This window comes from Neovison vison, chromosome 11 (assembly GCF_020171115.1).
Source record: "Neovison vison isolate M4711 chromosome 11, ASM_NN_V1, whole genome shotgun sequence".
Classification (NCBI taxonomy): Eukaryota; Metazoa; Chordata; class Mammalia; order Carnivora; family Mustelidae; genus Neogale; species Neogale vison.
This window is the reverse complement of record NC_058101.1, coordinates 26,562,174-26,588,171: the sequence shown is the minus strand read 5'-3', so window position 1 is coordinate 26,588,171 and position 25,998 is coordinate 26,562,174. Positions and strand designations below refer to the sequence as shown.

At 45.4% G+C, this 25,998-nt stretch overlaps 1 protein-coding gene and 1 long non-coding RNA gene across 3 annotated transcripts in view; one reads left to right on the top strand and one right to left on the bottom strand.

The window, feature by feature from the left end:
- Nucleotides 1–140, bottom strand: part of USP46 (ubiquitin specific peptidase 46) — a 57,638-nt gene extending 57,498 nt beyond the window's left edge. The window contains exon 1 of the mRNA XM_044225895.1: nt 71–140. Coding sequence (XP_044081830.1) covers nt 71–106 — 36 coding nt within the window. The 5' untranslated portion in view covers nt 107–140. The remainder of the gene's footprint in view (nt 1–70) is intronic.
- Nucleotides 65–25,503, top strand: LOC122890150. Of its 2 annotated transcripts, XR_006381068.1 has the most exons (5): nt 65–149; nt 12,771–12,937; nt 20,758–21,037; nt 22,738–22,826; nt 25,097–25,503. It is a non-coding gene; the product is annotated as an uncharacterized LOC122890150 (long non-coding RNA). The 2 variants fall into 2 exon arrangements; XR_006381069.1 differs by lacking the exons at nt 20,758–21,037; nt 22,738–22,826; nt 25,097–25,503 and adding an exon at nt 20,520–20,563.
- The last annotated feature ends 495 nt before the right edge of the window (nt 25,504–25,998 follow it).

Here is a 25,998-nt window from a genome sequence, read left to right as displayed (position 1 = left end):
CGGGGCTTCCCTTTCTTCGCCTCGCAGCGCCTCCGGCGCGACCCCCGAGGCGGCGGCGGCCGCCACTCACCATATTACAGATGGAGGCGATGTTTCGGACAGTCATTAGTCTAAAGGTTGCAGCGATCCCGCACCGCCATCTTTATAAGGTGAAAACAGGACTGTCCATGGTGGAGCGCTCGCGGGGAGGCCGGGCGGCGGCGGGGCGGCAGGGCGGCGGCGGCGGGGAGGCGGCCTGGGGTCCGGCGGGCAGTTTGGCTGGGAGAGGGAGGCCGGGAGGGAGGAGGAGGAGGAGAAGGTGGAGGAGGAGGTGGAGGAGGAGGAGGAGGTGGAGGAGGCGGGGAGGGCGGGGAAGGCGGGGAGGCGGGAGGGAGAGCGGAGGGGCGGGGAGTGGCGGAGCGAGGGAGCCTGGGCCGCGGCCGGCGGCGCGGGGAGGAGGGGCGGCCCGAGCGCGCCGCGTGCAGCCCGCGCTCCGAGTGCTCCAGCCGCGCGCCCGGCCCCCGCCCCGCCCCCGCCGCCCTCCTCCCGCGCCCCCGGTCCCCCTTACCCCGCCCCGGCCTCTCTCGTCGCCTATTTCCTGCTTCACCCTCTTAGGGTCGGAGCGCGGGGCCAGGCCCTCACTCGCGTGGCTGCAGCAGCCGCGCCTCGCGCGTCCCCCGGACCGTCCCCGACGAGGGGGCGCACGCCGCCAGGAGCCCGTGGGGACCCGGGGACGGCCTCGGGCGCGGGGCGACTCCGGGGGGGCCGGGCGCCGCGGAGAGGGCCAGCGGGGCCCCGAGGCCGTTTCCCGTCTAAGCTTTTTCCTTCCTGCCTCTCGTCCGCCGGCAGCCCCGGTTTTTCATTTGGGGCGAGTGAAGACGGCAGAGAGCAGGGATGACTACGTCCAACTTTTAGTTTCTCCCCCGCGGTTCCAGCCAGATGGCACCCGCGGGGACCCAAGGAGTAAATGGGGTCAGGACGCGGGGTTGTCGGAGAGCCCTGGCCAGCAGCGGGGCGCCTGCCTGGTAGAGGGCGCCGGGAGGAGAGAGGAATCTGGGTCTGGGCGGAGGCCAGCCGCGGCGCGCTCGGGCAGTTTGTGGCAGTAGCAGGTACAAAACAGAAGTCTGAATCCTGGAGGAGGATTAGAGACCGTCCAAGCAGCGATTGGAATCCGGATACACCGAGAACCAAACTTTTCCGCATCAAGAAAAGCAGAACTCTCCGGTACCCAGCCTCTTTAGGTTTTGAGAAGGTTTTGCTGCATCGGTGTAGACGCGTTTCCCGCATGAAAGGTCGTGGCTTCTGGCTCAAAGCGCCAATCTACACCGTTCAGCCGATTTGTTCAGGTGAAGTGGGGGATTCCATTCCCGAACGTGAAACAATTCTACAAAGTTGCAGTTCAGTGCTTTCAACAGAGGTTGTACAAGTGGAACCCGTGATAATTCGTAAACCGATAGATACATTTAATGACAAATTGAATGAGAAGAGAAACTAATTGAAGGTAGTTTTTTTCCTAACCAAGGCTAACATACTGGGAAAACATCATGCTTCCTATCCTCCCTTGTGTATGAAGTGTTGATTTGTGTCAGGTGTGTGAGCCATTGATTGCTGATATCTCCAGAACATGGGTGTAAAGAAAAGACAACTGCTGAGTGACAGTCCCTGGGGTCATGGTGGCTCTGTATATTTCAATGGATTTAAGGAATAATACTCCTGCTTATGTCAAGTCATTCAGCCAACACCTTGATTCCAAAAACTTACCGATGGATAATAGTTAACTATGATTTTCTTACCACTGTCAGTCTTGATGCTCTTTACATTCGTGACATTCCATTGCCATGATCACATCAATGATTAATATTGTCTTTGTCAGACGGATAAAAGAAGGCTTCCAGAGTCAGGTGTCTTACCTCCATGGGGTCACCCCCATGTTACAAATGAAGTGAGTCTGCTAAGTTGGCCGAGCACCATGGGAGAGTAGAGGGCAGCAAGACACCCAATATAGCGTCTAGTCCAATAAGAGGCCTAGAGAGGTTTTCAGACTTGAACAAAGTCACAAAACAAGTTCAGAAGCAAACCTGAGTCTAAAACTCAGGCTTTGGGCCTCAGTTTCACAGGCAGTCCTTTCTAAAGGCATTAATCCAAAGCCTTCAATGATACAGAAATTGTGTACCGTAATTGAGTTCCGTATTTCTGCCAGGGTCGGCACAGTGGCTTGCAAAGTCCAGAAGATTGAAAACGCCACTGACAATGAAAATTGGCCATCACCTGATTACCGAGTGCTAGATCAGCACGTTCAAAGGGTATTTTGCATACCTTCTAACAGCCTATAGCCTAAAACCGAAGTGTTGAGTATAGACTAACATCCAGATTGAAACTCAGGCAGTGACTTACACACACAACAAATCAATGAACACAGCAGGTCTTGTCAGGCTTGTGAATAATTAAATACATTTTTACACTACTACAGGGTTAGTATTCACAGGTCCAAATTGGAAATAGCATCAGTGAAGAGGAAGAAGCCTAACCCCAGCTTCACTCAGCGAGGAAATGTTTGGAGGAAATAAGAGGCAAAGTCATAAAAATGTTGACACGTTAATGAGAGAACAGGGAAGAAACGTATTTCACACGTATGGGCCAGCTAGTAGAAAGGTATAGAGTCAAAACTGAGAAAAGCAGGCAAATGGAAGGTTGGGATACAGGCTAGCACTGAACAGCCTAAAGAAATCTGAGGGAGACAGTCACAGGTGGTATGCCCCTTGCCCCATGAAGCGCGGTTGGAGAACCTGTAGCATTGACCTCACCGGGGAGGCTGTTAGAAGTGTGGCCTCTAAGGTCCCAGCCCAAACCTATTAGATGAGATTCTGCATATGACGTGTGAGGAATACCAGTCCAGCCAATCACTCATGGTGGCATTCTCAGTTTTTGCTTGCCTGGTTCCCAGATTCTACTTTGGGCAGCTGTCCCTTTTTCAAATCTATGGTTCAGGTATGGCCGACCCTGCCCTCTGCTTCCAGGGGAAGGCACCTGATCCAGGCCTGGCCAATGGGAGGACCTCCCATGGTCCAGCCACAGTGATTGACTCAACCAGGAGAATGTAGTATAAGCTGAGCTAACGGGGGTGCACACGGGGTCTTTAGAGAAACAAGCACCCCACTTCCTGAGTTTGCCGAAGTGGCAGGATAAAATCCAGAGCTTCCATATTTCCACTGCCTGCGATCCAAACCAACATAGAAAAATAGATCTGAGGAATGGAAGAGCGATCCTAACATCATTATCTCCCTGCTGCCAGGTCTATATTCCAGACTCTTCCGCAGCTCAAGCCAGTGAAGTCCTTGTTTTCTTTGGTCAGTTCCATCTGAGTGTCTGCTGGTAATTGGAAGAATCCTCATAACCAGTGTCTTCCTCTCCCCCAAATTAATTAGGTTCAGTCTGAGTTCATGGTCCCCTTTCCTATCCTCTCTACAAACTAAACCAATTATTTCACGGTCTTCCTTCAGATCTGCCTCCTCCATGAGGTCTTCCAGATTCCTTCCCTCCACTCAGCACCACTACCAATCAACCACTATATCCAGGTAGTTCCACACTCTCCCCTCCTGTTCCTACCAGTTTCGTGTCTTTCCCTCTCCCACTACTCCTCTTTGCTTGGTTGTTGACACTACTCAGCCTTCAGACAAACTGAGGTGCCCTTGTTAGATGTTCTTACAGCATCACCCACCCTCCCTTCATGGACCTTGTAAATATGTCTATGCCGCATCTTGTACAGTACGGAGGCTGGATCCAGACTGCCTGGACCAGCTGTATGACCTTGGGCAAGTTTCTTAACCTCTCTGTGCTGCAGTTTCTGTCCCTATGAACTGACGATAGTAAGAGTTCAATAGAATGTGACTGCACTAATTTATTTAAGGACTAAAAATATGCCTGGCACATACTAGTCACTAGATAGAATAGCGGCTATTATTATGCCCGTGATTATTTGATTAATGTCTGATTCTCAGCCCTTATGAGACATAATGAGACTGAGAGCCAGCCCTGTTTTCACTCGCTATTTTACACTTAAAGGAAGACCACTGCCTTTTCCATAGGAGGAGGCAAGAGAGTGAACGTTAAATTTTTGGACAATTTTGCCTCTCTCCAGGTGGCCTGGAAGCTCCTGGAGAGAAAGAAGCTTGTCTCGGGCATTTGTGAAAAATCTCACCAGATCTCAGGCACTGTGCTTGGCACATTCTTTCCTTTCTTTTTTCCCTCATCGCCAAATAGGTTATCGCAGCTCATTTGATATGCAAATGCTAGTAAACATTTGGCCCTCCCTGGGGAAAATATTTTGCGGGCTGTCGAGTTTGCAACCAAAGCCGTTTCTGTGGATGATACTTCAATTCCGTAAGGAACTTTATGGCAGCCTTTTTCCTTTTCATCATGCATCAGACACCTGTTTACGAAACACATACCTTGTGCCTAAAGCTGTGTGAGCCACTGGTGATCCTAGGATAAAAGAAGGCAGCCCAGTTTTATACTGGTTGATTTCTACTGCAGTATTCATTAATATTGTTCATGGCTATCTTTGCTACATTTTGCATGCAATAAGGATAACATACGGCTAAGCTAACTTTGGGAGTGAACATCAAATTAGAGTTCCTGTTAGAGGGACACTACCTCGAAGATCATGAGTGTATTCATGGGTGGTTAAGAGTCTCTAAGCCTTTGGAACAACTGGCTTATTTTGAAGTGGCAACTGAAATGCCATGGAGAGATTTTGAAGCTAGGTTGGAACATGATTAGATTCTTATTTGCTTAGACATTTTGATTAACTGAAGAAAAGCTGGCTACCAGCCAGGGAAAAAAAGGTTGAAGGAGCAAAAGCACTCTTTGTGAGGCCAGTTAGAAATCTGGGGCAAGAGAGTCCCAGAGCTGTCAGTAGCCTGGGTTTACTTTAGGAGCAGCAGTGGGGAAACAGAAGTGGGCTAACTGAAGACTCTTTTTGGAGACAGTGGGATAAAGTGGTAGACAAGGATGAGACAAAGATGAGTCCCAGGTTGCCAACTAAAATGAAAAAGAATATATTTGGGGGGGGTGGGGGAGCGAGGGGCAGAGGGAGAGGAAGAGAATCTTAAGCAGGCTCCATATGCAGCGCAGAGCCCCAGGTAGGGCTCGATCTCACAACCCTGAGCCAAAATCAATACTCCGACGCTTAACCCTGAGCTCCCCAAGCTCCCCAAGAATGTTATTTTTTACCATAGGGAATGCTGAAGGAGAAGGTTCAGGTATTGATGGTTGGAAAGAAGTGAGATTATTTCATAGATATTGAGTTTCAGATAACCATGATAAACCTGAATTCTATCAAGTCTGGGGCTCAGAAGAGATGTCCGGATTGGAGATGCATGTAATATTAATTAATATATCGGAGCTAGCACAGGACATGCAGTCATGGATGAAATTGCCTAGGGAGCGTGTGTAGAGTGGGAAGAGACAAGGGGAAGGTCACCAGGGGCTCCACCATGCGAGGATCAGGTGGAGGAGGAAGATCTAAAGAAAACTAATGGAAAGCTAGGAAAAGGAAAAGCAAACAGATGTGCAACACTGCAAAAGCCGAAGAGGATTCCAAGATGGAGCGCGCAATCAGATGCAGCTAAGAGCTCAAGGAAGAGAAATAATAACAGTAACAATGTTCAGTTCTTGAGCAAGGCTTTAAGATGCATTTAATCCTTCCGACAACCCTTTGCGGAAGGCAATATTGTCATCCCCATTTCAGAGGAAACTGAGGCTCAGAGTGTTACGTAATCTGCCCCATCCCTGAGAATATCCTCTCAGCAAAGCCTATTACTCAGAAGTCCTTCGAATTCTCTCCAGGGCAGTTTGCAGGGGGCGGCTAGGATAGAACACCTATTGGAATGGGCTGGTAAGTGAAAGGGAAGGGAGAAGACAGTAAAGATGTTTGACTTTGAAGGGAAAGAGATGGGGTGGTAGAGGCTTGACATGTTCAAAAGTACTTTGAATGGGTGGCTCCCTGCCTGGTCTGCAAAGTCATGGCTACCCTGGCTCTGCCCCACTTCTTCCAAGTTTTAAGCCAAACATCATCCTTGTGTCCTGCTTCCATGTCCTCAGGCTTGTGACGCCCCTCAGCCCACCCTCAGCCAGTTTTTCCTCCTAGTGCAAGTTCACTCATTCCTCAAAACTCAGCTCAAACCTTACTTCCCAAGGAAGCCTTCTCAGTCTTATCTTCCCTTGCTAAGTTTTTAATCAAAGGTCACTTTTTGTATTTCTCTGCAAGCCTTAAATTCCTTTCACAATGCCAAGCACCCAACAAGAGGCTCTTGCTTCGCAGGTAATTATTTTAAGTGCTCGGCTCACTTGCTCAGAAGCATTTTACTCACTGTCCTGCTCTCCTGGTGGTTTTCTCTTTTCTCCACGTTCTGATCAGAATTCTATAGAACTGACAGCCTTCACAGGGAGGGGAGGGCGGGGCTTGGAAGGGAAGTGCACTGTAAGGAAGTTGAAGCAAATGAGCCTCCCTTAGAAAAGATTTTCTAGAGAGGGTCCCCTGGGTAGCTCAGTCAGTTAAGTGTCTGTCTTCAACTTGGGTCATGATCTCAGGGTCCTGGGACCTGCTCAGCAGGGAGCCTGCTTCTCCCTCTCCCCTCCACTTGTTCTCTCTCTCAAATAAATAGAATCTTAAAAAAGAAAGAAAGAAAGAAAGGAAATAACTGAGATTTTCTAGAGAGATTTGGTGATAAAGAGAGGTCTCAGATGCTCCAAGGGAGGCAAGATAATCAGTTGAAGGTTTGACCATATTATCTGTCCCTTTTATCATGATTATTAGTGTGGGGAGACCCTGAGTGTTTGTCATCAAAGAATGGAGGGGCTAGTGAACCTAGCAGTGAGGCTGGATGAAGGTAGTTATTAGTAGGGTAGAGGGACAGATCAGGAGCCCTAGAGCTTTGGAAAGGAACAAGTCCATCCATTACGTTGAGAAAATTAACAGGAAATAGCCTCCTTCTTCTCCGTAAAGTAGACAGGAAGGAATACAAACTCCATGGCCACTCGAAGAGGTTTTAACTGCTTTGTCCACTGCTATATCCCTAGAATAGTAAGACCCATAGTAGGTGCTCAGTAAATACTTGTTGAATGGGGACACATAGTAGGTGCTCAGTAAATATTTGTTGAATGGGGATATTATTTCAAGTGTTTGAAAGAAGATTGGAAGACCTCCAAGTAGAGACTCTCCAGGTAAGGTTAATAGTTCTTTTATAGCTGGATCAGCAATAGAACGGGCTCTCCTTGGGGGCGTTTACAGTCCTTCCATATCCACAAACACTATTTTCAATAAAGGGAATGTAGGTCTTTTTGCCAAATTATACCCTCATGCCCTTAGCGGCCCACATGTGATCATCTCCATCTTTTTAATAAACCCCATTGCCACCTGGTGGGAGGGCAGGGATTCACATGTGGCCCCTGGAAGGAGTTTTCCCTTCAGGGGGCAGTGCCTGTAATTCCCCTCTTCCATCCTGCCCTTCTAGAAAGTTGGCAACCACTGGAAACAAGATATGACTGTCCTGAACTGTCTGTTCAGCTTTGTGCCCAACGTTGGGGAGGGGGGTGCGGTTTAAGGCTCAACTCTTGCATTTCTTCTTAGAAAACAGAGACCAGATTAAGGATGCCATTGACAAGGCCAGTGAGCGGCATGCTCCTGGTGGAGACCGTGCCACTCTGTGCCTTGTAAAGCTCTATACACACCCTATCCATCACTCACCATCAGGATGACCCCAAAGATGTAGACTGTAAGCGACTGACTGGCTTAGAAGGCTGTAGTCATTGAGTAAGCCCTTCAAGATCTACACGAGCTAGGCAAATGGATTCAAAAGTTTCAAGAATACTACTTAATTCAAATAATTACAAATGGTTTTTGCTGTTTTGTTGGTATTCTGGTTCACTTGGAACCTTTGTAATGATGATACTGTAGATGTTTTAATTTTAGGCATGCTACACTCATTGCTGTGCGGACTTTAAAAAAAATAAATAAGGACAATTCAAGATAGCTTACTTTTTACTCCCCACACCCCCAGGGAGAGGGGTTAATTATGAGCCATTTGGTCAAAGTCAGTGTTCTAAAATAATGAGCTTCAGCAGCAGCTGTTACAGAGTCCTACAGCTTATTATAACTTTTAAAAGAGCTATTATTATTTTGACTAAGCAGAAACCATCACATTTTTCTGTTTTTAATATTTTTCACTAAAACATGCATCCAGAAAGGGGCTTAAGTCTTAAGGGAATTGTCACAAAGCAGACACACACATGCAGATGCCACGCAGGTGAAGGAAGAGAACATTACAGCATCCCTGAAGCCCTTCCCGATGCTCCTCCAGATCCCTGAGCCCTCTTTGCCAGGCGTAAGCCCTGTTATGACTTCTAACACCTGCACTTAGTTTTGCCTGGGTCCTGTGGGGGGGGGGGTTGCGCGCACATGTGAGATGTAGCCTTTTTGCCTGGTTTCTTCTGCTCAATATCTTGTTTAGGCAATTCAGCCACGTTGCTCAGAGAAGCTGTGGTTCCTTAGTTCATATTGCTGTGTAGCATTCCGTCGTCTGAAGAGCCAATAGTCTGTTTACAAATTCAACATTGCTAGGTGTTTGGTTTTTTCCCCCTGGAAGTTATGACCAGAAATGCTCCTATGAGCATTCTTTCTGTGTCCTCTGGCATACACATGCACACATCTCCGCTGGGCACATACAAGGCATGAGATGCTGTCATCGAGCATGCGTGTGTTCAGCCTGGGCAGATAATGCCAAACACGTTTTCTAAAATGGTCCAGTTGGTGCTCCCACTACCCGAGTATCAGATCCCAAACTCCACATTCTCCCCATACCTACTACTAGCTTTTTAACTTTAGCCATTTTTAATTTTAGCCATTTTGGCGAGTGTGTATATAAATATATATATATATTTATAAATATATAAAAATTATATATTATAAATATATATGTATATAAATATATATTATATATTGTGTATATATATTCATGTAATTGTGAGTGTATATATATATTTTTTTGAAGATTTTTTATTTATTCATTCACAGAGATCACAAGTAGGCAGAGAGAGAGAGAGAGAGAGAGAGAGGAGGAAGCAGGCTCCCCGCAGAGCAGAGAACCCGATGCGGGGCTGGATCCCAGGACTCTGGGATCATGACCTGAGCCAAAGGCAGAGGCTTTAACCCACTGAGCCACCCAGGCGCCCCTGTGTGTATATATTTATATAGTTGTGTATATACGGCTGTGTGTGTATATAGCTATATTTCATGGTGGTTATTAGAGTACTGTATTTTAATGAATAACTAATTGTTTCTTTTTATAGAAGAACAGGGAGAGCCACGTACGATTTCATAAAAATCATTACAATGTTTTCAGTAATGATTGCACATCAGCCTGTTTCCTCTTCAGTCCATCTCAACGATCAGTCCATGACCCAGCTAATACAAAAACAATGATATTAAGGTGTGACCCATCCATCTGACCTATCTAGCCAACAAAAGGATTCACCTGATAGCTTCTTGAAACAAAACAAGATAGAGAAAGAGTCAATAACTTTAAGCAATAACAGAAAAACCACGAAATTTTTAAAAGCCAAGTATAAGCGATAGAAGAACTGACCATTACAATTAGATTCATCTCATTCAACCAAGATAAAGCCAAGAGAGGTTAAATGAGAACCCAGATCCAGGGCAATGGATCCAGAAGTAGAATTCAGGTCTTTACACCCTTAGCCTTTCACAGGATACCCGGAATTTTAGTCCACGGACTGACTTTCTGAAATCTGAGATTCTTTAAATTTAATTTCCCAAAGTTCAGATTAATTTTGTAATTGCACTAAGTTAACCATGAAAAAGACCACTCTGTCTTGTTGGGTTATGTTTTGTTTGTGTGTGTTTTTTTTAAGATGTTTATTTATTTGAGAGACAGAGAGTATGTGGTGGCAAGGGGGAGGGACAGGAGGGAGAAGCCAACTCCCCAATCCCAGGACTCTGAGATCATGACCTGAGCCCAAGGCAGACACCTGACTGATTGGGCCACCCGGGCACTGCCCACTGTGTCTTGTTAAAGAAGAAAGTTCAGCAGAGCAAATTGAAAGATCTAATTGGCTTTATTTCAGAATGAGGAGTCAGCAGCATCCCATCTAACAAACAGGAGGCTGTTCCAAGGAGTTGTATACAATGGAAGCCTTATTTTTTTTTTTAAGATTTTTATTTATTTATTTGACAGGGAGAAAGATCACAAGGAGGCAGAGAGGCAGGGAGAGAGCCTTAGATAGGCAGACGGGTGTGGGATGGAGAAGTTAAATAGCAGAAGAAAAGAAAAATGGTTTCATGCAAGATCACCTTCCCTTGGTGGGAGTGGGCAGGAAACGAATGGTAGGGAGACTTAGGCAGATTAGTAGGGCTGATCTGGAAATTCCAACCGATGAGTTTAAAATCCAGAGAAGCCTAAACTGCAGTTAGAAGACACAAAGTCTTGGCGACTCCTTTAGGGGTCTGGTATTTCTTTTTAACGGTTCCCCTCTCTTGCTCCAACTCTCAGGCTGAGAGATGTGATCGAAACTCAAGGCATTAACACCACTCTCAAATACTGCTCTAGTTCTCGAAGCTTTCATTCGTCTTGGGTTTTTCTGACTCTCTGTGGCATTCCCGGGTCATGACTTCAGGCTCACAATTTTGTAGTTGGTCATTTTCTTTGTTCCTTTGTTGTCATTCCAACCTTAGGGAGATCGTTTGTTTGGTGGCTGCAGACATGCGTTTAAAGCTCTCAGGAGAATACAGCACACCAGGGAGATCGCTGTACCTATAAACAGGATAATTCCCAACACTCGGAGTGCACTTTGGGGCCACGGTCCCCGAGACCAAACCCATCAAAGAATGACCCCATTGAAGAAATCACGCTATTAAGCCAGGGGGCTTGCTCAGAAATCTTAAATTAATTGTGTTAAAGCTTCCCCAGAAGTGCCAATCCAGGTACAACAGGTTCTGGGCACCACAGCTCAGACACTTCCCTACTCCCAACAGCTTCAACCAGACCATCCAGGGATCTTTGCTGGGCAGCTGGTATCTTAGCAGCAGAATCTGCAGGGTCTCCAAGAGTGAAGGAGAGGTTTCTAGTCATATGCTCATTTCTATTTACTCCTAAACCAGGGATCAGTGTTTTAGCAAATATAGGAAGAAATAAAGACTATTTATAAATATTTATATTTATTATATATAATATAATGTATATTATGTATATTTATTTATAAAGAAATAAACCTGAAATAAAAAGTCATCTTGAGTGCTTTGTGCTGCTAGTGAGCCGTCTCAGGGAGTGGGGGAGGACCTGGTCTAGATATCATGGGAACAGAAGAGTCAGAATGTGCTAAGATTCACAAGGAGAAATGTGTCTAACTGGATGCATACTTCTAAGTGGGGCACGGGGGAGAGGGGATTGGGGATTGACATTGAGATTCGACGAGAAATTGGTCCCAGGGAGGACCTCTTGCATCGTGACAAATCTAGAGATCTGAGAATTACCCCACCCCCAGCCCCTGCCCCTTAGCAATGGCTTGAGGGATACAATGAGAAGTATTATCTTTCCAGGCCAATGCCAGAGTAAAGAAAGGAGAAAGGGTTTTCATGTTTAGTTCAAGTATGAGTTCTTGATCCGGTGTCTTGGGTGAAGGCAGTCTAGTTCAATGTCGGCCACTTCTCTTCCTTATCAATTCAGTTTGTAGGTCTGCATCATCTGCCTGGGGCCAGATGTCAGGCAGAGTGTTCTTTATCAGTGAGACATGTCCCCAAGGCTCAAGGTGTTCTAGTTTTGCAGTAGAGTGTGGTCAGGAGCACTTGGGACGATCCCTTCCAATGAGGCACAACAAGGCTATCCTCTGATGGCTCTAAACTGTGACCAACAGGATCGCTTGAAATGGGATCCAGAAAAGCTTCTTTAATCTGTTGATGATATGCTTAAGCAGGAGACATCAGCGTAAGCCTTACTGTAGGTGGTCATGCGCGCATGAAAGTTGTATATCTTCCGCAGAAGGTTATAAACCAATAGACAGCGATCTGCCAGTGACTATCGTGTGTAGAGGAGATTTCCCAAAGGGAGTGCTGTGACTAGTCCGCAAGACCAAAGACAAAACTGTGGCCATGGAAATCCAGTGGTTTCTGCAAGTGTTGACCTTCTAAATGTAAGGCTCTCCTTAGTTCTCTCAGCTTTGCCTGATATTGAAGGGTGATAGGAAAGTGGTAATCCCAACAGGTTTGCAAGGTGTTGGTTAAGGCTCAGATGACGGGTCCAGTGAAGTGGGCGCCTTGATCCCCAGAGATTATAGAAGGTAAACCCCAAGTGGGAAACATACTTTCCAACAGTTTCTTGGCCACTATGAGGACATCAGCCTTGTGGCAGGGGAGGGCTTCAGCACACGTGGAAAACACACATATGGTCACAAGGACACATTGATCACCCATACCAAGTGGCAGTTGAATGAAGTCCAGGTGTGGGCATTCTGAGGGTCCAGAGGGAGGAGATCTGAGGCTTCTTGGGATAAAAAGAGTTTGCCAGGATTGTGGCCATGGCAGGTCAGACATGGCTGGTAGGCTGTTTTTGCAATTTTACAGTAGTGTCCCTACTAATATCTATTTATAATTTGGGTCATCGTAAATGTCCTAAGGTGGGGGAGGGAATACAGAAGCTGAAAAATGGACTTGGGTTTAGGCCCAGCTGTTTGTTTCATTTATAGCCATGGTTCACCCATCTTTATTTCTCTGATTCCAGCACAGAGCGTTGCCATGTTACCAGGACAGCAGGATAGCAAACATCTGGCAACGAAGAGCCATTTTTTGCAGAAGCAGAATGTACTTCGTCCACATGTGCCACAATCTCATGCCTCTGCCTTTGCAGGAGAGGAAGCCGGGATATCCCCTGGTACTCCGTGCATTCAGGTCAGTCTTAATTTTGATGACAGCAATTTCAGAAGTTAAGAGAAGAGCAAAATGGCAGTAAGAAGATCATTTGCTTTCTGCCCATTTTTGACTGGGGTCCCAGAAGATGCAAGAAAACCCCACTGGTCTCCGTAACATTCTAAAATCACAGATGACTCCAGGGGGGCCTGGGTGGCTCAGCTGGTTAAGCTTCTGCCTTCGGCTCAGGTCATGATCCCAGGGTCCTGAGATCCAGCCCTGTACTGGGCTCCTGTGTCATTGGGGCGGGGGGGGGGGGGTGCTCTGCTTCTTGCTCTTCCTCTTTCTCTCTGCCCCTGCTCATGTTCTCTTTCTGTCTCAAATAAATAAAATATTTTTTTAAAAAATTCAACTTCAAAAAAATAAAAATAATAAAAATAAAATCAAAGATGATTCCAAAGGCATCCCAGCTATTCATATTGATGCTAACGGTATCTGTTTCTGGGACCCCTGGGTGGCTTAGTCAGTTAAGCAGCTGCCTTCGGTTCAGGTCAGGATCCCAAGGTGCTAGGATCAAGTCCCACATCAGGCTCCATGCTCGGTAGGGAGACCGCTTCTCCCTCTGCCTGCCTCTCCCCCTGCTTGTATTCTTGTGTGCTCTCTCTCTCTCTCTCTCTTTATCTCTGTTTAACAAATAAATAAGTACATAAAATCTTGAGAAAAACAAAAACAACATGTGTTTCTGGCAACCGGCATGCTCAGGTTAACCATGGAGCTCTGCTGGTTGGGTGGACGGGGCTTGTGAGAGGTTCCCCTTTCCCAGCAGGTCATACTCAGTAATAATAGCACAACCAGCCTGAAGATTTCCTTTTTCACCTCTGCTGTATGACCCGTTAACAAACCAGAGTAGATTCTGATTCGTTAAAGGGCTATCTCCTAAGTCAGGACGAGGCGTCAGGACGAGGCACCCCGTCCAGCCAGGAGGCTCACCTTCCTCAGGCAGAGGTCATAAGACAGCCAGATCAAGGGTGTTGCCACATTGAAGATGCAGATTAGGTAGTGAAAGCGGAGGGACTCGGGAAGGTCATCTACTTGCAGAGAAACGTGGAGTCAGTTCAGAGTGAAGACGACTTGGGACCAAGTGTGAAGTTTCCAGATAAATGCCATTTCCTAGGTTCAGATCGGCGGTCGCCTGGGCTCACTCCGCAGCTGCGGCTCTGGCTTGAAGGCAGCGGGGCTGGGCACCCGGCCACTGACTCATACCGCACGCGGTCACGGGCACGTCTATTACCGTGTTCCTGCAAGCGCATCCACAAATCCACAACACCGTCCTTCACTTGTCGGTCTCAGAAATTCCTGAATTAGCTCAGTTCTTTTTGGAGACAGCCGAACTGCTTCCGAACTTCGCTCGTGACTTAGGTACTGAGCGATGTCTAGAGATCATTGTAATTTTGCCTTCGAGACTTGGTGCCCCTTTTCAGCTAACTGTTATAGCACATAGAGGACCCCTCTTTTGTGACTAAGCACGGCCAGAGGTCATATTACAAAAGGTTTCCCAGGGAACCGGAGGGTACTTAAATCTCGGTGACGTTACTTAAAAGAAATAAGAGGGGGCCTTGGTTACCCATTGAGGACTAACTATCTAGATAGAGTGTCTATCATTTCCGGTGAAGGCTAATAGATACTGGCTGATGACGTCTCTGCTGAACACAGAAGCACAGCAGTGCCCTGGGCGTCAGGTAGAACTCGTGGCAGAAGGGTGTTTGGGCTGGGAATGACTGGGAAACTGGAATAACCATCTTATTCAGAGTTCTCAAATCTGGAGCAAACTGCTCTCCCTGCCCATTAGGCTTCAGGATTGACAAAACTGACAGAAACTAACACTGGGAATGTCTTCTAGTGTGTATGAGTGTGAGGCCTTGCATGGGCTCAGGCTTGACAGGACATTGACGTAATGTACGGAGAGGTTTACCTCTAACTGTCTGAATTTTTATGGGTTCTGTACCTCTTATTCTTCCAATGAAAATATTAGAAGCCCACAGATTTTTGGGCTCCTCCATTCAATTCAGGGACTTTTGTTGGAATTCTTCCTCTTCTGTGTCAAGGACAGACTCCAAGGAACATAAAAGATCAGGTTCAGAGTGGTCAGGAAATTCTAAGGTGAAGTCTCCATTGAAGGCAAAATGTATTAGCCCTTTTAATCCAGAAAGGAGATCCCTACCTAATATATTGTCTAGAACGGACGGACACACCAAAAAAGGATGATTTTCAGTAAAAGGCCCAAGTCGTTTGTACTGGTAGAGATAAAAATTCTGTCTGAACTTCATCAGACGCCGCTTACTCCCCAACGATGGAAACCTTTTTACCTTGAGGGATTTGTCAGCTTGAGCATGGGGTTCAGGGTAGAAAGTGGAACTCTGGTATCTCTTAAAATTTGCCAAGGTTTCCCATTAATTTTGACTTCAGTTTTCCCCTTGGCTATTTAAGAGAGTTTCTGGTAATGGTTTAGCAGAGAAGCCCTCAGAGTCCCTTGAACTGTGTGAAGAGCTCTCCTTTGCAGGGAAATATGAGGGCATTTAAGAAGAATTTGCCTGGACGCCTGGGTGACTCAGTCGATCGAGTGTCCGCCTTCAGCTCAGGTCATGATCTTGGGGTCCTGGGATCGAGTCCTGCGTCAGGCTCTCTGCTCAATGGGGAGTCTGCTTCTCTCTCTCTTTTCTCCTTTCTCTCAAATAAATGAACAAAATCTTTTTTAAAAAATTAAAAAAAGAAAAGAAAGGAATTTGCCTAGGACCTTTGAGGACAATCTCTTTTCCAATGCCCCAATCGATGACAGCTATGACCTTGATCTTTGGACCAGTGTTTTGATAATGACCCCTAGGAAGGTGCAAGGCTGGAGGCCCAGCTGTTGCTTTGGGTGTCTGCCCTTGGAGCTGTAAAGCTAATAGCCTGGCAGATTTTTGTTTGCAATCTTGCTCCAGGGTCCTCTCAAAATGCTCTGCTATGGTCATGAGTTCAGTCAGACTAGAGGCCTCTCATCCTGTTTTCTGCCTTTTTATTGAACCACTAATCTCGGGAGATAAGCCATGTACCAAGAGGGCAGCCAGAGCAGGCTGGGTGGCCTTATTTATTTCTTGGAACCCCAAATGCCATAGAAAATGGACTACACGCAGGCTTTAAAGTCTGCCAGAGAGTTATCTTTGTTGTTGTTGTTGTTTGCAAGTTTACATAACAGATCAAACAGGATGGGCAGGGACGAGTCTACTGGCGGCTTATAAAAGTGTGGCTGCTATTTTGTGAGCTTTTGCTGGTCCCTGAGCTGCTGAAGGCCAAGGGTTTGAACATCATCCTAGGGTTTTGCCGTCTTGCTCCCTCAGACTGCACCAACATCTGTGCAAGCTGATAGAGAACGGGTAGCCCAGGGTCACAGCCCCTGATGATGACTCTAAATTCTTCTAACAATTTGGGGTTCCTCCCTAGGCGTACAGCATTCTTTAACTATGGCCCTTAGTTCCGTCTTTGGCCAAGGTGTGCAGGGTACCTGAGGAGGTTCACCTGTGGCCTCAAAGTTTTCTTTTAAAAGGAATCTGTCTCATGGTTTCTTCAGAATGGAAGGGCAGTTTAGACAAGACCATTAGTAAAATGTGAGTACTCTAAAAAAGGACGGAATGGCGGGGGAGCGGTAGAGGTCACATCAGTCTCATTATTTTTTTGTTTAAGGTACTTCTTGTGGCTTTAAGGTTTTTTTAAAAAAAAGATTTTATTTATTTATTTGATAGAAAGGGGGCACCTGGGTGGCTCAGTGGGTTAAGCCGCTGCCTTCGGCTCAGGTCATGATCTCAGGGTCCTGGGATAGAGTCCCGCATCGGGCTCTCTGCTCGGCAGGGAGCCTGCTTCCCCCCTTCTCTCTCTCTGTCTGCCTCTTTGCCTACTTGTGATCTTTCTCTGTCAAATAAATAAATAAAATCTTTAAAAAAAAAAAAAAAGAAAGAAAGAGAGAACAAAGCAGAGGGAGTAGCAGGCAGAGAGAGGGAGAAGCAGACTCCCCGCTGAGCACGGAGCCCGATGCGGGACTCAGTCCCAGGACTCTGGGATCATGACCCAAGTGGAAGGCAGACGCTTAACCGACTGAGCCACCCAGGTGCCCCCAGACTATACTTCTTAAACATAAAATTAGCAGGTGTGCTGGAAGGTGGTGCACTCAGCACTTTGGATATAAAGGATCCTATTTCTTAATTTAACTAGGCCTTTGGATTTCCTGGAGCCCAGCTAATACCAAAGGGGGCCTATCATGGGAATCTTCTTGGGCTGGCACATGCTCTTACCTCCTTTAAATGCTATCTGTTCTCACTAGCTTTGTTGACTTCTGAGATTCTTATTAGCAACTAGCCCTCATTTAATATTCCCCTGAGGCCTTCCACTGGACCCCATCTAGCCCAAATTGGACCCAGTGTGGCCCTGGACCCAGTCCAACTCTGGTCAGTAATAACCACCAACACCGTGTGGAATCTGGGGACTGGGGAAAGATGGGAACCAGCAGACCCCAAAGAAGTGCAGACTGTTTCCAGACAGCTGCCACCAGCAGGTCTCGGTGTGGGATCCGGGGGTGGAACAAAGGGCTGGGGTTTCGGATAAAACAGGGAACTGTGGAATGTCAGACCGGGAGCTCAAAGCAAAGAGAAAGGCGCTCAGAACTGAGAACTTCCCAACAGCCCTTGGGAATAGGATGAGAACACGAAGGGTTCGTGGGCGCCACACCAGAAGTTCTCTTCAATTCACCACTGCCATCAAATCTGTTAAAGAACAAAATTCAGGGGCGCCTGGGTGGCTCAGTGGGTTAAGCCTCTGCCTTCGGCTCAGGTCATGATCGCAGGGTCCTGGGATCAGCCCCACATTGGGCTCTCTGCTCAGTGGGGAGCCTGCTTTCCCTCCTCTCTCTGCCTGCCTCTCTGCCTACTTGTGATCTCTCTTTGTCAAATAAATAAATAAAAATCTTAAAAAAAAAAAAGAACAAAATTCAACGGAGTAAATTAAAACATCCAATTGGATTTATTCAATGTTTCACAAACTGGGCAGCATCCCACAGAATGTTCCAAGGGACTGTGGAAAATGGAGTGCTTGGGTATTATGCACAACTGGTGCAGGACAAGAGAGTTATTTACAAAAAAAAAAAAAAAAGGATGGTTTCAGGGGATGTGACCTTCCCTTAGAGTGAAGAATAGGGGAGCCTTAAGCAGATTACCTTACCAGTGCTGATCAGGAAATTCCAGACCGAGTTTAAAATTCCACTCATAGGAGAGGTCAAAACTGCAGTAGGTATTAAGGTATTAAGTCTTTGTGGGGCTTAATATAAGGGACTCCATTTTGGACCCATTGTTTCTTTTGAACAGTCCAAAGGCTGTAATTATATCGCCATGCTTTCTCCCTCCGACTAATTAGAAGACAACTTGACACTGGAATCTAATCCCAGCAGAATATGTTATCTGGCTATCACTCTTGAGAACGACAAAAGCAGTCTGTCTAAATTCCCACTACCTTCTCTTCCTGCACATCAAGCCTTAAGAGTTTTCATGAAGCAATCCACATCAATACTCAGCTCTGTTTTCCTATGAGGATTCGAGAAGGGGGGCTAGCTCCGTAATGGAATCACTTCCTTGTAGAAAGATGTCACCACTGACCCATAATCAATAGAGCGTGAACTTTTGAGTTATGGCCCTGCACTGATCTGAATGCATCCATCCAGAGCTTCTAGATGACAAATAGCACACAGCTGCAAACTTCTAGCCTCTGGCCAGTGACCAGAATAGAGCTAACCTATCCCTGTAAGGTTTATGATTTGAGTCTCTGCTAATGGCATCAGCAAACTGGCTTTAGGCTCTAGCTTGTACTCATCTTGATGTGATGATGATGTGGGAAATACCAGTTCTGTCTATTTCATTGTGGTATTAATTTACAGTACAGTATCCCCTAAATCAAAAGCCCCAATGGGGCGCCTGGGTGGCTCAGTGGGTTCAAGCCTCTGCCTTCGGCTCAGGTCATGATCCCAGGGTCCTGGGATCGAGCCCCACATCGGGCTCTCGGCTCCGCAAAGAGCCTGCTTCCTCCTCTCTCTCCCTGCCTGCCTCTCTTGCCTACTTGTAATCTCTGTCTGTCAAATCAATAAATAAAATCTTTAAAAAAAAAAAAAAGGCCCCAAAATGGTGGCCCACAGACATTTTTAGTTTCACATCCATTCGAATTAATACCAACATTTGAAATCTAGAGAGTTCACGTGCGCATTCAGATTGTTGGCTTCTCTGAAATGCCAAAAGCTCTTGCCGTTCAGGGTCCACATTCCTGGCCGCAACCAGATGAGACTGAATGGAGTAACCGGCTTCGGTAGAGCCCTGTGTCCCTTACTCACCAGTCTCCTATCCTGGTCTCGTCACTCCTTTATGCTACTTTCCTGCCACCGCCCCCCCGCCCAACCCCAGCACTGGAGTTTATGACTGCTGCTGTAAATTCCAGACATGGGCAACAGTTAGAAGAATCTGGTTCCCTGAAAGATTGCGCAACCGTGGCCCTGCCACGCCCTTCGTTGGCAGGATACTGGCAGGACACAGAACTTCACGGCACACACTGGGAATTTCCTTCATCCAGAGAGACCCGGGATTTGTGTTATGCCCTAGGACCCTGATCCCCATTCTTTCTTCCAAAGTACGTGGGCAGAAAAATGCAGAGTGAGGGGCTTTGACATACTCTAATGTGCAAAAAAGATTCAACAAATAGGCAACTTGGTTTCTCCTTTCAAACATCTGTATTTCTTCCTCCCGTGTGTCCCTGCATTCGACAGTGCTATTTAAAACTCCATAAATAAAGGGCAATGAAATTACAAAAATGGATCATCATTTTTATGGAAAACCAACTAAACAAATGTTTGGCTTAAAATGTCAGGCATTAGGGGACTTTAATAAGATACTGAGAGTGAGTTCCCTAGAGGAGATGAGCGATTCAAAAATAGAACATAGGAGAACAGTGCTGACTGAGACTTAAAATACGAATGGTGCGCCATGTCCTGATGGAGGAAGGAACCATGTTACCTGAGCAGATGACAGAGATCCCGAGGTAGGAGTCTCTGGGGCCCAGGCACAGCAGCTGTGTGGGATCTGAGGCTGTGGATATGAGCAGCACTGGCCATGGGAATCCACAGGAGAAATTAGTTCAGTGCCATGTTGAACCACACCAGATGGGATTTAGGGCCATAAAAGTTCCCCAGAATTCTAATAACAAGGAGTCATCAAAACCTAGATTGTGGGGGCATCTGGGTGGCTCAGTGGGTTAAGCCTCTGCCTTCAGCTCAGGTCATGATCTCAGGGTCCTGGGATGGAGCCCCGCCTGGGGCTCTCTGCTCAGCAGGGAGCCTGCTTCCCCCTCTCTCTCTGCCTGCCTCTGCCTACTTGTGATCTCTGTCAAATAAATACTTTTAAAAAAACAAAAACAAAAAGAACCTAGATTGTCGCAACCATGGACTAGCACAGCAGGGAGGCTGACAGCGTATAACATTATTCTTATCAGCTGGGTCCTTCTTGAAGGAACTAGGTGTGTGTTTTTTTGTTTTTAAAGATTTTATTTATTTATTTGACAGAGAGCAGGGAGCGCAGCCCGCAGAAGAAGAAGGAGGGACAGAAGAAGACACCCCACTGAGCAGGGAGCCCCACGTGGGGCTCCATCCCAGGACCCTGAGATCATGACCTGAGCTGAAGGCAGCGGCTTAACTGACTGAGCCACCCAGGCACCCCAAGGGAAAGTTGTTGTTTACAGAAGCCTAGCTAATAAACATAGAAGAAATTATTTCTGAAGAACTTCTAATTACTATTTTATAGCTACTAATGGGATAAAGAATATAAGGAATGAACAGAAGTGGAAGCTGAAGACATTCAGTGAAGGATGATGGCCAACTATGTAAGAAGAATCCCAGACGCACCAAGGAAGCCTAGAAGAACGGCACAGCTGTGCCACTAGGTGCCTCATAATGTGATACACTAGGAAGAAGGGAGTTTTCTTGCCCCTAACATTCAACTCAGATCTCATCAAGCCCATTTACAGAAAATAAAGAACCAAGTTAAATGACACCAAAGGGAAGCAAGAAGGCAAATCCAGAATGTAGGTCGTTTTTCAGGACAAATGACCCAGTTTCTAGAACAAAGCAGTGGTCAGGTGAGGAAGAGGATTGTTCTAGAATAGAAGAGATTTAAGGACATAACCAAATAGATCCTGTTTGGGTTCCGAATGGAAAAAGCTAACCATAGGCCTCTTAAAGGTAGCTTGAAATTTTCCCCAATAAAAAGTTTTTTTAAAAATACCTTTTGGGGCAACTGGGTGGTTCGGTTGGTTAGGCGTCAGCCTTCATGATTCTGGAGTTCCAGGATCCAGTCCCGCATCAGGATCCCTGCTCGGCAGGGAGTCTGCTTCTCCCTCTGACCCTCCCCCTTCTCCTGCTCTCTCTCTCTCTCAGATAAATAAATAAAATCTTATAATTAATTAATTAATTAATTAAAAATACCTTTTACTGTAGGCCCTCACTCTTTAAGCTAAGAAGTCAAGAAGCTGAGGTTATTATTACTTGGGAATTAACATTCCTTTAGAGTAGATAACTCCCCTATAAACACCCTGGGAAGGGCATTTGAAAATCAAAACTCAGTTTTCATCTCCAGAAATCCATTTTTTCCCACTCATGGCCCAAAATAAAGCAGCGGTGGATTTTCCTCACCCACATTACTCCCTGCTATAATAGCTTAATGAGACGCACAGTGTAAATGGAACTCCATTTGCTGCTTTAGCTGTTTGAGAACCATTAAAAGGCCCTTAAAAGCATCACTCATGTATTAAGTGAAAGAAAACTCATCATTAAATTAAGGGAAAACAACTCTTCCCACTCAGGAGTTTTTGGTAGTGCAAAATACATGAAATAATGAAAAGTGTTGTAGCAAAAATGGTTATACTTTGTTGTAGCATATTTCTAAAGCACAGGGAGCGCTCTCTTAGAGATCTATAATGTACCCTCCTCTTCGTCACCGAAAAAAAATGGCTTCAGATTAGGAATTAAAATTTCCTGAATCAAAAAGTACTCTAATTAATGATTTGGGCACCCTTGTAAATTCTGAGCTCAATACTGGAAAGATCTGTGCAGTCCTTTAATTCGGCTCTTGCTGCCTTTAAAGCTAAATTTGGCAGCTTCCCTCACTCGAGGTAGCTAATTAACACCCACAACACAACTCTCTTGGCCAGGATTCCTTCAAATGCCTATCTCCAACCCACCAGACATCAGTTAGGATATTAACCTAGGCTGTTTTGAATAATTCTGGGATATTTCCAACTTTATTTTTTAAAACATCTTAGCCAATGGCCGATCATTGCTTTTATGGCTTTCCTGTAAATGTCAAGTGCCACTGAAGTCAAGTTTGAAGGACACCCAGCAGAGTTTCTCAGAATGGGTTCTGGTAATATGCTCAGCAGAATCACCTGGTGTGTTAAAAAAAATAAAAATAAAAAAATACAGATTCCTGGGTCCCCTCTCAAGCCTGCTAAGTCTAGTCTCTCTGCTGATAGGGCCTAGATTTCTATACCTTAAGGAAGAGGGCCAGAGTGGTTCTTCCATAGCATTTGATGGCCAAGTGTTCAAGCATGGGGGTTTCTCTCAAGTCTCTGAGAAAAACAGGAGAGGGCAACAATTGAACCAGCAGCAGGAGGAAGCAGTCGGCCAGCACGTGGAACACTGCAAGACAGCTGGGCCTGGTTTCGTCAAAGAGTCAACATCATATCCATCAACTGATAAATCACAAAATGTGCTTTATCCCTTCAAGGCCATATTATTCAGGCATCAGAAGGAATGAAGAAGGAGTCCAGCACTGCATAGCACTGCTCTTGTCTGTTGGGCCTTGGAAACATTATGGTAAGTAAAAAAAAGAAGCCAGACACCAAAGACCACATGTTGTGTGATTCCATTTACGTGAAATGCCCTAAATAGGCAAATCCATAGAGACAGGAAGTAGATTAGAGGTTGCCAGAAGAGGTGGGGAGGGAGGGAAGGCGAGTGACTGCTAGCAGATCAATTTCATTTTGGAATGATGAAAGTGTTCTGGAATTAGGTAACGGGGGATGACTGCCCAAGTCTATGATTATAATAAAACCCACTGAACTATATACCTTAAATGGGTGAATTTTATGACCTCTGAATTGTATGTCCAGCACTATTAACAGAAAAGTTGAAGTTGATAAAGTTAATTCCCATATCAGGACTCAATGGAATGGAGGCCTCCCCAGTGGCCTAGCCCTCATCATGAATTAAAACCTGGGTCAACCTGTACATGCAGGAAGCACCTCTCAAAGAAACCTTACCCCAACATACACCCAACATACACCCAACAAACACCCACTGTTTGACAGGCATTGTACTCCTCCATCCGTAGGCGTTTTTCCCTTGAATGGGGGACATCAATCTTGTTACTCAATTGTTTGTGTTTAATCATTTGACAAAGGTGTTGGGGGGGGAATAAAGGACATTTTTTTTCTTGACTAAAAGAGGCTTAAAAGAAATGGGAAATATAACCAAATACAGTGAGTAGACCTTGTTTGGATCTTGATTCCAACGGAAAATTTTAGACAATGAGTTAATTTGAATATGGATTGGAAATATTGTTCCTTTTCTTAGCAATCATACTGAAACCTATTAGGTATGATTACACCGTTTCTTTTGAGATGAATACTGAGATACTTACGGGTGAAATAACATGATATCTTGGGTTTTCTTTAAAATGATTTGACAAAATATTCTGCAAAATGGGTGGTTTGGGTTGTGGGCTGAAAAATAAATACACAGGAATATGTTGAATTTTATCTTTGTGCATAGTTGGATATTTTCTTGATAAAAATTAAGAATAAAGGAACTCCAAAGATCTTCATTTGTTTTGATTTCAAAAATTTCAGTTCAGTTTGTATGCTTAAATACTCCAAGGGTTAGGATGAAATTGAAGGGCAAATATTAGAGGTAGGTCTTTAGTTTTGAGCTTTTCAGCAGGAAAAGGCCAGAGGGAGAATTTTGAATACTTCCTTGAATTCAGAGAAATGAAATGGACAAAACAGAAAGGCCCTGGACTCAAAGTTCTTTGGTCATTTTATAAAATAAAAATCCTATTGAAAGTCCGTCCTCAAAAGCCTTTTGAAGTTCTAAGAGGATGAAATTATTGTTAACTAAATATCTAGCTGATAGATCAAGCAAGAAATTAATTTCACATCAAAATATATTTGTGTCTAATATCCTGGGCTCCACATTTTATTGTGTAGCACTTCCTATGGGAATCTATTGTTTCAGAACTGAATTTTACTTTTATAATCTTACTAGAGATATTTACTTGCCTTAAAGATCTGTGACTGTACAACACACACACACACACACACACACGTATATAACTTAATATTATATATATATATATATCATATAATATTTTATATACATATAACTTCATGCTGAATCTTTGACCAGGGAATTTATCCAAATTATCCCATCTCTCTTACGGGATCCTGCCATCTGTCTTCAGACACTGATTTCGGTATGACCTGGAAGGGTGACCTATCTGCTTCAAAGTCAGAACCCCACATTCTTCTCCAGTGTCACCTCGCCTGACCGAGAACCCTCTTGCCACAGGATAATTAGGACTTGACAGAAACGTTGACTGGGAAACATTCTACCTGGACATCAAAAATCTTGGCCACATAAACGTTTGAGGGATTCTTTTCAGGATATTGATACTGATTCTTTCCAGGAGGCTGGTTGCAGTGCCCCCTCTATGAAGATCCATGGAGGAATTTCTTTCAGGAATATGTGTGCTTCTCTTGAGCATCTGGTTGGCTTCTATTTTCTGATTTTTGCGTCATCTGCCAGGCAGCTCAGGGGAGGACTTTTGGCCTTCTTCCAGCAAGTGTATAGAGCCTCCTGGACAATATTTTGTGTACTTGCCCCCATGTTTCAATTTCCTCACTGTTTTCTTAAAACTCATTGCAATGCATTCTTATAGACGACAGTTAATTCCTCTTTGGACTAAAATGGGGTCATAAACAATAAATAAATCATAAATAAGCAAATACAAAAACAAATATAAAAAGTATTACAGATACATTACGGGTTGTTTTTAAGTACTTGGTTAAGAGTTTCCCTTTTCACAGGTACTGCTTCCTTCTTCTGCGCGTGGGTGTCTGGCTCCGTTCTGGACATTTATCACCTGTCAGGAAGCTGGGTTTACTGCAAAACGTGAGGAGAGGAAAGAGGGCAAGACTCGGAGAGCTTCGGTGCATCATTGAGGGATCATTGTTTTCCAGCTACGTTGGGGGGAAAAAAAAAAGCAACACGAGGCCTCCGAGATGGTCTGAGATTAATGTGTTTGTGTGCAAGTGGGAAAAAACAAGCCCATGTGAAATGTGTCCCATCCCAAACAGGGTGGAGAAAAGCAGTGTCAGATTGTTGCCTGTTCACCCTTTTTATCCAGAGGGCTTGGTGGCTGTTGGGAGAGGGCAGGCAATGGATCTTTTTTTTTTTTTTTTTTTTTTTTAAGATTTTACTTATTTAATTTAGAGAGAGAGCATGAGCAGGGGGAGGGGCAGAAGGAGAGGAAGAGAATCACAAGCTGACTCCCCACTGAACACGAAGTCCAAAGCAGGGACCTTATGACCCTGAGATCATGATCTGAGCCAAAATCAAGAGTCAGATGCCTAACCGACTGAGCCTCCCAGGTGCCCCTGGCAATCGACCGTTTTTATGTTTGAGGTTTTGGCTCTCAGGGAAGCTTTCTGTAGGTTGACCTATCATTTCTGCATCTCTAAACCCAATCTCATTTTACATAGGGGAGATTCCTGGGGCTCAAAACCAAGCTTCTCCACACCTGCCCTTCCAAACTTGGCTGGGACCCTCTGCCCAGTTCTGGTAACTGGGTCCATCTTCTAGTGACCTAACTGGTCACTTACAGTACCGCCCATTCTTACCAAGCTCTTCCTAGTCACGTGTTGGGTCTCAGCATGGTGACTCAGGACCCCCCCTGCTTCCTCTAGTCCTAGAGTTGGACAGAAAGGGC